The sequence below is a fragment of the Octodon degus genome, unplaced genomic scaffold, assembly GCF_000260255.1.
Source record: "Octodon degus isolate 3935 unplaced genomic scaffold, OctDeg1.0 scaffold00062, whole genome shotgun sequence".
Taxonomy (NCBI): domain Eukaryota; kingdom Metazoa; phylum Chordata; class Mammalia; order Rodentia; family Octodontidae; genus Octodon; species Octodon degus.
In genome coordinates this window covers 9,894,384-9,907,338 of record NW_004524638.1, presented here as the reverse complement: position 1 = coordinate 9,907,338, position 12,955 = coordinate 9,894,384, and the positions used below count along the sequence as shown (strand labels likewise).

Genomic DNA, 12,955 nt, shown 5'->3' with positions numbered 1-12,955 from the left:
GAGAGAGAGAGAGAGAGACTGGCCAAATAGATCAGTGGATGAAAGCACCTGCAAGCTAGGCGCAGGGGCCGGGTGTTCAGTCCCCAGGCCTGCCATGCTGGCCCTGCCCCCGGGGGCGCACTGAGACAGCAATTGAGACAAGGCATGGTGGCAATTGAGACAAGGCATGGTGGCCCGTGCCTATAATTCCAGCTCTTGTGAGGCTGTAAACAGGTGGATCACTCCGAGTCTGATCTAATAGTGAGACCCTAAACACCCTGCAGACCCTTCCCTAAAAATACAAAAACAAAATGTTGAAAGTTTCCCTGTATCTAACTGGCAAGGCTCGTTTGTTGGTCGCTTGGTTTGCTTTGTCACAGGCCTGAACCTTGGGAACACTGATCTGCAGTCCTACCCTTTCATTTATTCCTTTATTTATTTATTTATTTATTTTTATTTGGAGACAGAGTCTCCCTAAGATATCCAGGCTGGCTTCAATCTTGTGACCCTCCTGCCTCGGCCCCATGCGAGCCGTCTCCCTGGCTCCAGCAAAGCTTCTAAAGGTGGTAGTTTGGAAACTGGGCAGCAAGCGAGGCCAGCGCTCACGCTGCCAGAGGAAGGGTCAGCTGAGGCCAAAACTTGGTCATATGAGACAAGAAGACCCTCTCAAGCCCTGTCCAAGGCTAGTTCTCAGAAAGAACGACTGAAGACGTTCACTGCAGTTTTGTTAAGAGCCAAAAATTGGAAATAAACATCCAACAAAAATTAAATGGCTGAATATACTATGCATGGTATATCTCCACCATATAATAACATGTTACCATTTTCTAAGTCATCATTTTGTTCAGTATTTATGGAAACGGCATGGTAAAATAAAATGAAACTACAAAGTATAGGGTAATTGTTCTTATTCTCCTTAGTATGGTTCTGCCTTTTTGGGATTTTCTATAGTGCTTTTGCTTTTATGAGCAGCAGCAACATATTCCTATCCACTTCCACTGCCCATAGAGCCCTGCTTGCCGGCCACAGGTAAGTGTCCGTCTCATGCACCGTACATCTAAAGCGACCTGCAAGGCCAGCAGCAACACTCATGGCTTGTGATCCCTCCGCTGCCCCATGAGGTTGTGCCCCCCTCCCCCCAGCCTTGCTGCACTAGGCCTGCTTCCCAGAGAAGGAGGGAAAGCAGGCGGCTTCCTGTACAGCAGCACCCACCCACGCCTGGGCCTACAGAGCTGTTTGGTTTGGGTGCCCGTTGGGATAGGTCATAGGACAGTTCTGAAGGGAATGCTTGATGCTTCTGCATGGTGAAGAGGCACTGATTCTGTCTTTGTCCTTGTCCCACAGATATGATGCTACCTGGTGTGTTTAGCGACTGGTATAGTTGCAGTTTTCTGTGCTGAAATCATTTTGAAAAGTTCAACCGGAGACTTGAGCATTCAAGGGAAGCCAAAGCCATTTGAGGGAGAATAAAGCCAAAAGCCTTTTATCTCGTTTTGCTCCAAGAAGTTCCCTATCCCCGCCTCTTCACCCTCTAAAAATAAGCCATTGCCCAGACAGGCAGCATGGCAAGCAAGCGAAAATCTACAACTCCATGCATGGTCCGGACTTCACAAGTGATAGAAAAAGATGTGCCAGAGGCGGGAGACGGGGCCAAAGAAAGATCAGTGGCCATGCCCCAGCCTGATGCGGCCAAGGACAGTTGGGCAGTGGAACCTGAAAGCTCTTCCAAAGAAACTGAAGTAATAGAGGTGAAATCTACTGGGGAAAACCAGTCCAAAAAACTTCAGGGTGGCTATGAGTGCAAATACTGCCCCTACTCCACACAAAACCTGAACGAGTTCACAGAGCACGTGGACGTGCAGCACCCCAATGTGATTCTCAACCCCCTCTATGTGTGTGCTGAATGTAACTTCACAACCAAAAAGTACGACTCCTTATCTGACCACAACTCCAAGTTCCATCCAGGGGAGACCAACTTCAAGCTGAAGTTAATCAAGCGCAATAATCAAACCATCTTGGAGCAGTCCATCGAAGCCACCAACCATGTCACGTCCATCATGACCACTGGCCTCGGAAGTGGGGACAGTGATCCTGGGATCTCAGTGAGTAAAACCCCCATCATGAAGACAGGAAAACCGAAAACAGATACCAAGAAGATGCCCAAGAAGCCTGAGGAGGCCATCCCTGAAAACCACGTGGAAGGGACTGCCCGCCTGGTGACAGATGCAGCTGAGATCCTCTCAAGACTCGGAGGCGTGGAGCTCCTCCAAGACACATTAGGACATGTCATGCCTTCTCTACAGCTGCCACCAAATATCAACCTTGTCCCCAAGGTCCCTGTCCCACTGAATACTACCAAATACAACTCTGCCCTGGACACAAATGCCACCATGATCAACTCCTTCAACAAGTTCCCTTACCCGACCCAGGCCGAGCTGTCCTGGCTCACAGCAGCCTCCAAACACCCGGAGGAGCATATCAGGATCTGGTTTGCCACCCAGCGCTTAAAGCATGGTATCAGCTGGTCCCCAGAGGAGGTGGAGGAGGCCCGGAAGAAGATGTTCAATGGCACCCTCCAGTCAGTACCGCCCACAATCACTGTGCTGCCCGCTCAGCTGGCCCCCACCAAGATGTCGCAGCCAATCCTCCAGACCGCTCTGCCGTGCCAGATCCTGGGCCAGACCGGCCTCGTGCTGACGCAGGTAACGAGCGGGCCAGCCACTGGCTCTTGCTCCCCTGTCACGCTCACTGTGGCAGGAGTGACCAGCCACGGCCAGAAGAGACCTCTGGTGACTCCGCAGGTGGTCCCTGAGCCCAAGCGCCCGCACGTTGCCCAGGTGCCAGAGCCTCCGCCCATGGCAGCCAACCCCCCGCCCCCACCATCCAGCGACCGCAAGAAGACCAAGCTGCAGATCGCTCACCTCAAGGCAAGCTTCCTGCAGAGCCAGTTCCCGGATGACGCTGAGGTCTACCGACTCATCGAGGTGACCGGCCTGGCCAGGAGTGAGATCAAGAAGTGGTTCAGCGACCACCGGTATCGGTGCCAGAGGGGCATTGTCCACATCACCAGCGAATCCCTTGCCAAAGACCAGATGGCCATTGCAGCCTCCCGACATGGCCGCACATACCACGCATACCCCGACTTTGCCCCCCAGAAGTTCAAAGAGAAAACACAGGGTCAGGTGAAAATCCTGGAAGACAGCTTTTTAAAAAGCTCTTTCCCTACACAAGCAGAACTGGATCAACTGAGGGTGGAGACCAAGCTGAGCAGGAGAGAGATTGACTCCTGGTTCTCAGAAAGGCGGAAACTTCGAGACAGCATGGAGCAGGCTGTCTTGGATTCCATGGGGTCTGGCAGAAAAGGCCCGGATGTGGTGGCCCCCAATGGTTCTCTGTCCCGACTCGACCAGCTCGCGAGTGCCCAGATAGCCAGTTCTCTCCCCAGCACTTCACCAGCAATCACACAGAACCAAGAGCAGGTTCATCTCCTGAGGAGCACGTTTGCGAGAACACAGTGGCCAACTCCCCAGGAGTATGACCAGTTAGCGGCCAAGACCGGCCTGGTACGAACTGAGATCGTGCGTTGGTTCAAGGAGAACAGATGCCTGCTAAAAACTGGAACCTTGAAGTGGGTGGAGCAGTACCAGCAGCAGCACCTTGCGGACGACCATGGCTGCAACACTGTAGTGAGAAAAGCAGCAAAATCAGCTGCTGAGAGCCCAAAGAACGGAAGCGAGACAGCTCCACGCTGCCACAAGGACCCCAAAGCTCTCTGCGAAGAGGACTCGGAGAAGTGGGGTCCCCGAGGGAAAGGAGGCAGTGAGCAGGCAAAAGAGTGTTTACCAGCCAAGCCCTCAGAGGCCACCTCAGACAGGTCAGAGGGCAGCAGCCGAGATGGCCAGGGCAGCGAGAACGAGGAGTCTGGCGTTGTAGACTTTGTGGAGGTGACCGTCGGAGAGGAGGATAACACCTCAGACAGGTCAGAGAGCTGGAGTCAGACTGCAGCCGAAGGCACAGCAGAACTGGCCGACTCTGACTCTGACAGTGGCGCTGCGGAGGCTGGCCAGGCCTAGACAGGTAATTCCACTTGTTCCACACAGGCAGCAGGGGAGAAGGCGGTTCCCTTTTTTCTGATTGGCAGGGTTAATGGAGGTGGGGGGTACAGAGGTGCTGACGTGGGTGAGGCATCCTTTCTTTTAATCGATAAGAGTTGTCCCCGCATATAGCACCGGTCATCAGCACAGCCTAAACGTAGCGCTGCTGTGGGGTCTGCACTGGGCACCCCAACTTAAACACTTGAGACCAGGGCATGTTAGATTGCAGACCTGCTCCTCCTGTGCAGGTTGGCATGTGCACATGAGCTATCTTGGAAGTGGGGCTGGATCAAAACACAAATTCATTTATGTTTTACCTATAGCGCATGTACACCACACGAAGTTGAATTTGCTCAATATTTTTAATGATTTTGTGCATGAAATGAAGTTCCATGGTGTAGAATTTTCCATTTGTGGCTGGCACTCTCAAAGTTTCAAATTTTAGAGTATTTTAGACTTTGAAATTTCAGATTAGAGATGCTCAGCCTGTGTTTGTTGTAGGCAGCATGATATTTTGACATATGTATGTAGCGTGGACTGGCTCACCCAAGAGGGCTGGCACATGCACTACCTCTTAGTCATGTCAGTTTTGTGGCTGATGAGTCTTTCTCAAGGTTCTCTGAAAAAGGGAAGAAAATAAGCATCTGTCGTCCCCTGTGCGTATTTCCGAAGCTTGCCAAGGGGGACAGCGCTGCTGTTGGTGCTGTGTGGGCACTGGCAGCTAGGGGACTCTCAGGACTGAGAGACCATCCTGGAGGGTCTCCTGTTACGTTATCTCTCCTGGCCTTGTGCCTGTCCTTGCCAGCGTCCTGTCACAACTTTTAGAATAACAGCACAAGGGCCAGGGAGATAGCTCCTGCCTGGCAAGCACAAGGTCATGAGTTCAGTTCCCAATACAGAAAAAAATAAAAGAACCGCAGCACATCCTCTGCATGCTCTGTGCTCACGGCTGTGAGAAGCGAGCAGTGAAGGGAGAGGTCCTGTCCTTTTCTTCTGCTTCTCACTAAACGCAAGTATGCAAGTGTACTGAATTGGAAAGGTGAGGTGGCTTCTTTTCATGTGAAAGTGCTTCATTTTTGCCTGTTTTGTGGCTCAAGCCAGGTGCCACTCTGCTTGGGTCCCCAAACCTGGAAGAGTCCTGTGTATATTTAGACCTGTGAAGTGCCACAGCCAGGGAAGGGAAGTTGCCATGGCTACTAATGGCCATGTCCTCCGCATAGTGGGGCAGGCCTCAGAAGCCCTTGCTGGGTAGCTTTCCAAGGGCCTCAGGCGGCCAGCTTGGGGACAAGTGGAGAAAGGGCCATGGGGGGCTGCTTAGCCAGTGGACTACATGCAGTTTGGAGCCTAGGGGTGGGCTGTCAGTCCAGGTGGGCCTCTCTAGCGATCACTTTGAAAGCAGGGAAGGGACTACTCACATCATCTTTTTAGACAATGAGATGAAGGTAAGACCTGCCAGGAAGAGCCATAAGGTCCAAAAGGGAGCTCTGAAAGTCACCATATCTGTTAATGAACTCAGACAACTTCTCACTAAGTTGAGAAGTTGAGAAGCGAACCATGTGACTCACCAATTCATTTATCTGGTAATAACATGAGGCACCTGGCGACCACACGCACTACCCTAGCAGCCTCATTGTGACCAGCTCATGGGCCGTGAAAGGACCGGCTGCATGAGCTGCCGACCCCGACCCCGCCCGTCCTCCTGGGGAGCTGCTCTCGCCCTGTGCAGGGCGGCCCTGGGGACGCAGGCAGACAGGAGGGGCCAGAGCAGCGCTATAGTTACCAGAGGCTCCAGCCATCCGCGCCGTCGGACTGCCTCAGCTTCTTCCTCTCTCACTGGCCGTTTGCCTTCTTGGAAAACTTCCCAGTCTGTACCCCTCCTTTGTTGCAATGGAGTGATCTCTTTTGTCTGCCTAAGTGCTACTAGCTTGCCCAGTCCTGCTTCTGAAGTTCTCCCAACCCTGATGTACATCTTCTCCTCCTCTGGCTTGCTCCTCTAACCCTAGAGCAGGAAAACCTCATTCTGCTCCATTCGGTGGTACGTTCAAGGCCCTGCTGAGTGCCAGCCCTTGTGCCCCAAGATGATGAGACAGAGACAGATGACGTGGTCCTTCTTTGACAGACTTCATTTGGGCCAGGAGGGCAGAGTGGGCTCACCTCTGCCAGCCCACGTAACGTGTGGTCGTGGTAGAGCCAGGCGTAGCTGTGTGCATGTGCTCATGTGTGGATACCAGGCCGGGTGTCCCAGGCGCTTCCCACAGGAGGGGCTGTCAGACTCTGGGGCTGCCTCGTAGGAAGGAGTTGACTGAGTACATAGAGAGAAGAAATGCTCAAGTAATAACAGCACAGGCCAAGGAATAGCGCTGGTGAGAACCAAGAGACACTCGGCCTGGCCAAAGGTAGAGTTTGGATTCAGTAAGTAAAACAAAGAACAGCTAAAAACAAACTAAGCTGGTCTCAACCAGTTGTGTTTGTTAAACTTGAACCTAAAAATCAGTGCCCCAGGGTGAGCTCAGATAGCACTTGATAGTTCCACAGTGAAGTGTAAAGTTGTCTGCAGGAGGCAGTGCCCCACGTCCCTGAGTCTGTATGCCTCTGTTCCTCCTACACAATGCCACCTGCTGAGGAGACTGTCTGGTAGGCAGTGCCTGGGCCTGACCCCTGCTGAAGTCCAGGGCAAGCTGACTAAGCCAACTGCTCCGGCCGGCCACGATCTACTCTAGTTCTCCAAGCCAAGCAATCTCTATGTTGTTATAGACTCAGAAGGCGAGGCTCAGAAATCAAGAACTGACCCAGAGAGCCTCAGCTGGGCTCAAGGGCCCTTGCCCCTCGCTGCTGTCCCCACCTGCAGTTCTGACTGGCAGAAACTCCCCATTGCTTCCGGCCACCCTCTGCTCCAGAGTTTTTGAGGATGGCCTTTGAGTTAACATCAGACAATTCAGAGATGTAAGAACAGGCTGTATCCTCCCAAACCTAAGAACATCCAGGAACCCACTTTATGTTTACTTACCATGCCTCCAAGTGGGGGCTGAGGACCACCAGACGCCCTACACGCAGCATCTAATAATAAGTGGAAATGCTTTGTAACGGTGGCAGTGGGACATTGCATGTGACCGGAAACAAGGCATGACGCCTGACAGTGCCTTGCATGAGTAGGTGGAAGCACTTTTTGGAGGAAGAGGTTTTAGTTTTCAGCCTTTTACGAGGACAAGTCTCTCAGTGATGGCTCCACAATTACTCAGACCCTGAGACTGAGTCAAGACAGCACCCTGGGTGGCGAGCAGTTCTTACCTTTGTGTCTAACCTCAAGGCTGACACAAGGCTAGACTGAGACACACACCATTATGAGCCAGGAAAACCTTAAAAGAGCGGCCTTGGCGAGGGGAGATGCCTGCTCCTATAGAGGAAACCAGTCCTAGAGACCCGCTCAGCTGCTTGGCCACAGCCCCTTACCCCCTGCGTCATAAAACACCTTTTATAAAGTTAGAACCGGGTACTGTTCTCAGAGTGATGAGGTACGTAACAGTGCTACAGACTCCTGATCTCAAGTGTTTGAGTGGGGGCATCTCTGGGTGTTCATGGATTTTTTTTTTTTTTTTTGGCGGGGAGAAGGGGATACTGGAAATCGAACTCAGGACTTTGCACTTGCCAGGCAGCTGCTGCATTGAGAAGCTATATCCCTGGCCCTTAATGGATTTCAAGAGACCTAAATACTTGGTTCATACAAGCTGTAAATAATTTAGGGGGCTTTCGCTTCTCAGGTGAAAGGCTTCACAAGTGCTGCGGTTAGGATTTAGGAGAGCTTCCGTGTCCTACCACCAGCACTGCTGGCAGTCCCTGCCTCACCAAAATCAGAAAGTGTATACTTGCCCTGGGTTCCCCCGCCAGCAGCAGGTCAACCTGGAGTCCACCTGTCTTCGCAAGTGGTGGCACCTCCGCATGGCCTAAGTCCCACCAAGAGACCCAGCCACTTCTTGCAGAGTTTAAGAGAAGAAATGAATGTAATTTCCTCATTCGGCTATACCTGGAGCGCACGCTTCGTGTCAGGCACTGTCCTAGTCTGTACAGAAGGCCCACAGCACAGCTCCTGCCTGGCTCTAAGGGAAGGGGACCGCAGACACACGGCACCGAAGCCCGTCTGGATGGACCGTTCCATGAGAGCTGTACACGTAGACACTGGAAGTGTTCAGAGGGCAAGAAATGGCTTCCTCACCAACATACATGTGCAGACTTTCTCCTTACTTGTTTTAAAGAAAGTCTCAGAACTCACCAGAATCACTCAGTCAGTGCCTAAATTTAACTCCAAGATTCCAGCCACTATCTTCATGGCCTCCTAATTTTTTTAATTAATTTTATTGAGAAAGAAATAGCAATGAGATAGTTTCAAAACAGGTAATTAATTATTAATTACAATAATTAATACATTACATATTGTTGTTACATATCATTACATATCATGTTGATGCAGACATGATATCTTGTCTAAACACTATTACTACAAATCTTTCTTCTCATTGAACTAAGAGAAAGTAGCTGTATATCTATCCTATTTTGTATATACAGATACATATAATTTTTTCACTACAAAATGGTCCATTTATATCCCCCTTTTTCTTTAGTTTTGTCAGAGATGAGTATTCCATTGCCATTCAAATATTGTAGGTGCATGAATTCAGCAAAATAATCCAATGTAGTCCAGTAGTCCGTAATAATACTGGGTTATCCACAGAACTGGCAATGTCTAAAGTTGTTGACTTGAGCCTTTTACAGCTCAACATATTAATATGGCTTTACTTTTTATACCTCATGTTTATACTTTTCTGCTGGATGGTTAAGACCAAGATAAAGCAAGACCATGGTCTCCTAATTTCTGACAACCTCCAACTCTTGATTAAGAATGGCTCCAGGGAAGATATAAAATTCATGAAAATAAAAAAAAAAAAAAGCATTCTCCGTGGTCCAGCCATCTGAAGATGCTTAAGGTTGCTAAGTGCCGCATCCTAGCACAGTTTCAGATCCAGAACGTGTGGGCCCCACGCCACGTTCCAAGTAGTGCTTCCTGCCTCTCTCCCCCAGCAGGCCAGGAAGGCAGGGACCGTGCCTCGTTCACCTGAATCCTTGGGCAGATGCAGCGAGGTCCCCCGTACTGGCTCTCTTCATCCACTTTCTGTTAGTAAGGACACAACAAAAGGAAGGTTATCTGGGCTCACAGTTCTGGGAGTGTAAGGTTAGGGGCTACATCTGGTGACAGCCTTCTGGCTGGCAGAGACCCAAGACAATACAGGCATCGCACGGCAGAAGCAAACAGGGATTGGTCTGACCTCTCTCGCTCTTTGTACAAAGCCACTAATACTCATGGGGGCTCCACCCTCGTGGCTTCCCAGGATCGTGCACTAAACAAAGTGGGGGATGAAATTTTTACCCTCACGTACCTGACCAATGGGATCGAATTTCACCTTCAAAACATAGCAGAGAGTTCAATCCTCAGTACTGAAAAAAAAAAAAAAAAAAAAACAGAGCACAGGAGGGCCAGCCAGATAGCTCATCAGATTAAAGTGCCTGCCTAGGCAGACACAGGGGCTGGGAGTTCCCAGGGATTTGATCCCTAACAGGGCAGGGCCTTGCTGAGATGGTGATTGAGCCTGGGCATGGTGGTACACATCTATAATCCCAGCGCTTGGGAGGCTGAAAACAAGAGGATCACTATGAGTCTGATCTGTGTAGTGAGACACTGTAAATCCTGTACTAAATTCATTTTTTTAAAAAAAGAAAAAACAGCAGAAGTTTATCACAACAACCCAAGAACTAACACACTAGCTGTTTTTCACTTATCTGCAATCCAGACATAGGTCCTTTTGTTCCTCCCCATGGAAGACAGCAGTCTGAGGAGAGGAGCTGGGCATGGTTAGCTTTCCAGGTCAGTGAGCAGCTCAAGGGAAGGGCCTTTCGGCAGCTCCATCCCAGATCCTGAGCGGTGCTTCTTGAGATGGTCCCTTAGCCTCGTTTCTGATCCCTTATTGGGAGTTCAACTATTACCTCCTCCAGTTATTTAATTCTGGAGCTTCTCAGCCTGGCAGTCCTCACTGTGCAGCAGGCAGCTTGTAACAGCCTAGCGACCAGGAGATGCAGCCCCCTCGTTCTCCAGGGAGACCGAGGGAGCAGCCCAGACACATTCCTAGGAAGCACCTTGGTCCATTCACCCGTCGCCGGGTGTGGAATCTGCAGAGAGCGGGGCTCTGCGAGGCAGTGGTGTCCAGAGCATCTCTCCTTCAGGGAGCCCACAGTCACGTGGGAAGTGAGGCTTTAATCAAATAATCTTAAATCAAACAGGAACGGTTACCATGCTGCACGCTTTTTGAAAGAGAGGCATGTGGTGCTGTTAAGAGTATGGAGGGCTGGAGAGATGGCTCAGTGGTCTAAAGCACCTACTTGAAACAAGCTTGGCAAAGCACAGGGACCGCGGTTCGATCCCCAGCACCACATGCCAGCCGGCCCCGCCCCCTGGTGGGCTGAGCTGGCCACACACACACACAATAAATAAATGTAATAAATAAAAAAAATAAATAAATAATTTAAAAAAAATAAAAAAATAAAAAAAATAAAAAATAAAAAAAATAAAAAATAAGAGTATGGAATAGGGGACCTGATTTAGGAGTGGGGGAGGGCTTCCTGGAAGAGGTCATGAATGAATTTAAACCCGATTCCCAGTTCAGAGCATTGAGCCAACACGTAGGAGTCTGCTCGGTGGAAGGACCAGGCAAAGCACTGCGGGCCAGAGAAGCAGCACGCTGCACTGGCGGACAGACACGTGGCCCCTGCAGCATCACTCCCTGGGGCCACACTCCCTGGGTCCACACTTGGACAAGTGGTTGCTAAGAGCCAGAGTGTTACGTGGGTTCACGAATGGTACAGATGCACCCTTTTTGTTGTGTGTCATCTTACTATGTTCTGCAAATATAGCTTTTTTTTTTTTCTTTTTTTTTTTAACAAGTTGAAGATGCTGGCAAGTCTGTAGACAGTCTTCCCAACAGCCAGTGGTCATTTCCACCACAGAGGGGCGCATTTTGGCAGTTGGCTCAAACTTCCAAGCTTTTTCGTTATTACTATGTCTGTTATGGTCACCTGTGATCTTCGACCTTTGATGTTACTACTGTCCTGCTTTGTGGTGCTGTGAGCCACACCCGTCTGAGACCCATCTGGCAGATTCTGGGTGTGTTCCGATTGCCCCGCCAACCAGTCAGTCCCCATCCTGCTCCTCTCCTCAGGCCTCTGCATGTTCTGAGATGCAAACTCTTGAAGTTAGGCCAATAATAACCCTATCGTGGCCTCAACTGAAAAGAAGAGTCATGTCCGTCACTTTAAGCCCAAAGATAACGGTGACAAAGCTGAGTCCGGAAGGCAGGTAGAAAGCCAAGACAGGCTGCAAGCTGGACCTTCTGCGCCAAACACTTAGCCAAGTTGTGAACGCAAATGGAAAGTTCTTGAACAAAACTGAAAGTACAATTCCAGCCAACACAGGAATGTAGGGAAGCGAAAGTCTTGTTGCTGATACAGAGAATGTATCCGTGAAATGGACAGAAGATCAAGCCAGCCACAAGATTCCCTGAAGCCAAAGCCTAGTCCAGAGCAAGGCCTAACACTCATCGATTCCGTGAAGGCTGAGAGAAATGAGGAAACTGCAGAAGAAAAGTCTGGCCTTGGCAGAGGTTAGTTCACGGGGTGGAAGGAAAGTCGTTGTCACCATGATATGAAAGGGCAAGGTGAAGCCCGAAGTGTGGATGGAGAGGCTGCAGGAAGTTACCTAGATGATGTGGCTGAGCTAAGGAGGCTGCACTAATACACAGACTTCCATGAGAAGAAACAGCACACATTAGAAGTTGGGGCTATCTAGAACTTTCACAGGGAAAGAGGAGGTGGCCAGGCTGACCCTCTTCTCAGGAGTTCACAGGGCTGGTGGCTTCACATGGAAGCCAATGCTTGTTTGCTGTCCAAAGATCCAGAGTGCATAAGAATTACGCTGACCTCACTCCACATGTACTCCAGACGTGCTCTATGAGCAGCAAGGCCAGGGCGGTAGCACAGCTGCTCCGTATGTGTGATAGTCAATCTAGTACAGGACACGTAATTTATAGGATTATTTTATAATCATCCAAAGAGCCAAATGCAAAAGAGTGCAGGGGATCTGTCCAGGCACCAAAGACCCAAAGAAGCCAGCTGAGGGCCTGGATCCCACAGCAGTGTTCCGCACGAGTCCAGCTGAACGCGCGGAGCCCACTGCAATGTCTCGTGCAAGTCTGTATCAAGGGCCTGCACTAGGAAGGCCCAAAGGTCCGTGGAAGCATCTAGAAAGTCTGTGCCACCAGGGTGAGGGATCTGCATTGGAGCCAGAGAGCAACGCTCAAGGTAAGGACTAGAGCTCCCCTGAAAAGAGCTGCAGCCATCCTCCGAGACAGCTGGGACCCAGGCCCTCCAGTGATGAGAACAGCAAGTTCAGATCAGGAAGACCAGCGTGAAGGGTTTCTCCAGGAAAATCAACAGCACCCATCTTCCCTTCTGCTTTGTGCCATTGCCAACGACCCTCAGGCAGACCTTCCAGTCCCAGCACCATGCCGATTCAGTTCACCTGGTTGTTTCAAGTTGCCCATTAGCTGTTCATCTACCACAACATGTTTTCCTGAAGGTTTTAAGCCCCCTGTTCAGACAGCTCAGAAGAAGGATTCCTTTCAGACGTTACTATTTATCATTTTAGTGCAATATTCACTTTATTGAAATGGTCTGAAACTGAACCCACAAAATCTACATTCACTTCTCTACCCTAACGGTACTGGAGGCTGGGTGGTGGGACATTGTGTAGGATCCACATGCATTTGACTTCTCTACCCTAA

The 12,955-nt window shown here is 50.2% G+C and overlaps 1 protein-coding gene across 1 annotated transcript in view; it reads left to right on the top strand.

Moving 5' to 3' along the window:
* Zhx2 (zinc fingers and homeoboxes 2) overlaps nt 1–12,955 on the top strand; it is a 149,262-nt gene that overhangs the window by 129,207 nt on the left and 7,100 nt on the right. The window contains exon 3 of the mRNA XM_004634441.2: nt 1,324–4,056. Coding sequence (XP_004634498.1) covers nt 1,542–4,052 — 2,511 coding nt within the window. The 5' untranslated portion in view covers nt 1,324–1,541 and the 3' untranslated portion in view covers nt 4,053–4,056. The remainder of the gene's footprint in view (nt 1–1,323; nt 4,057–12,955) is intronic.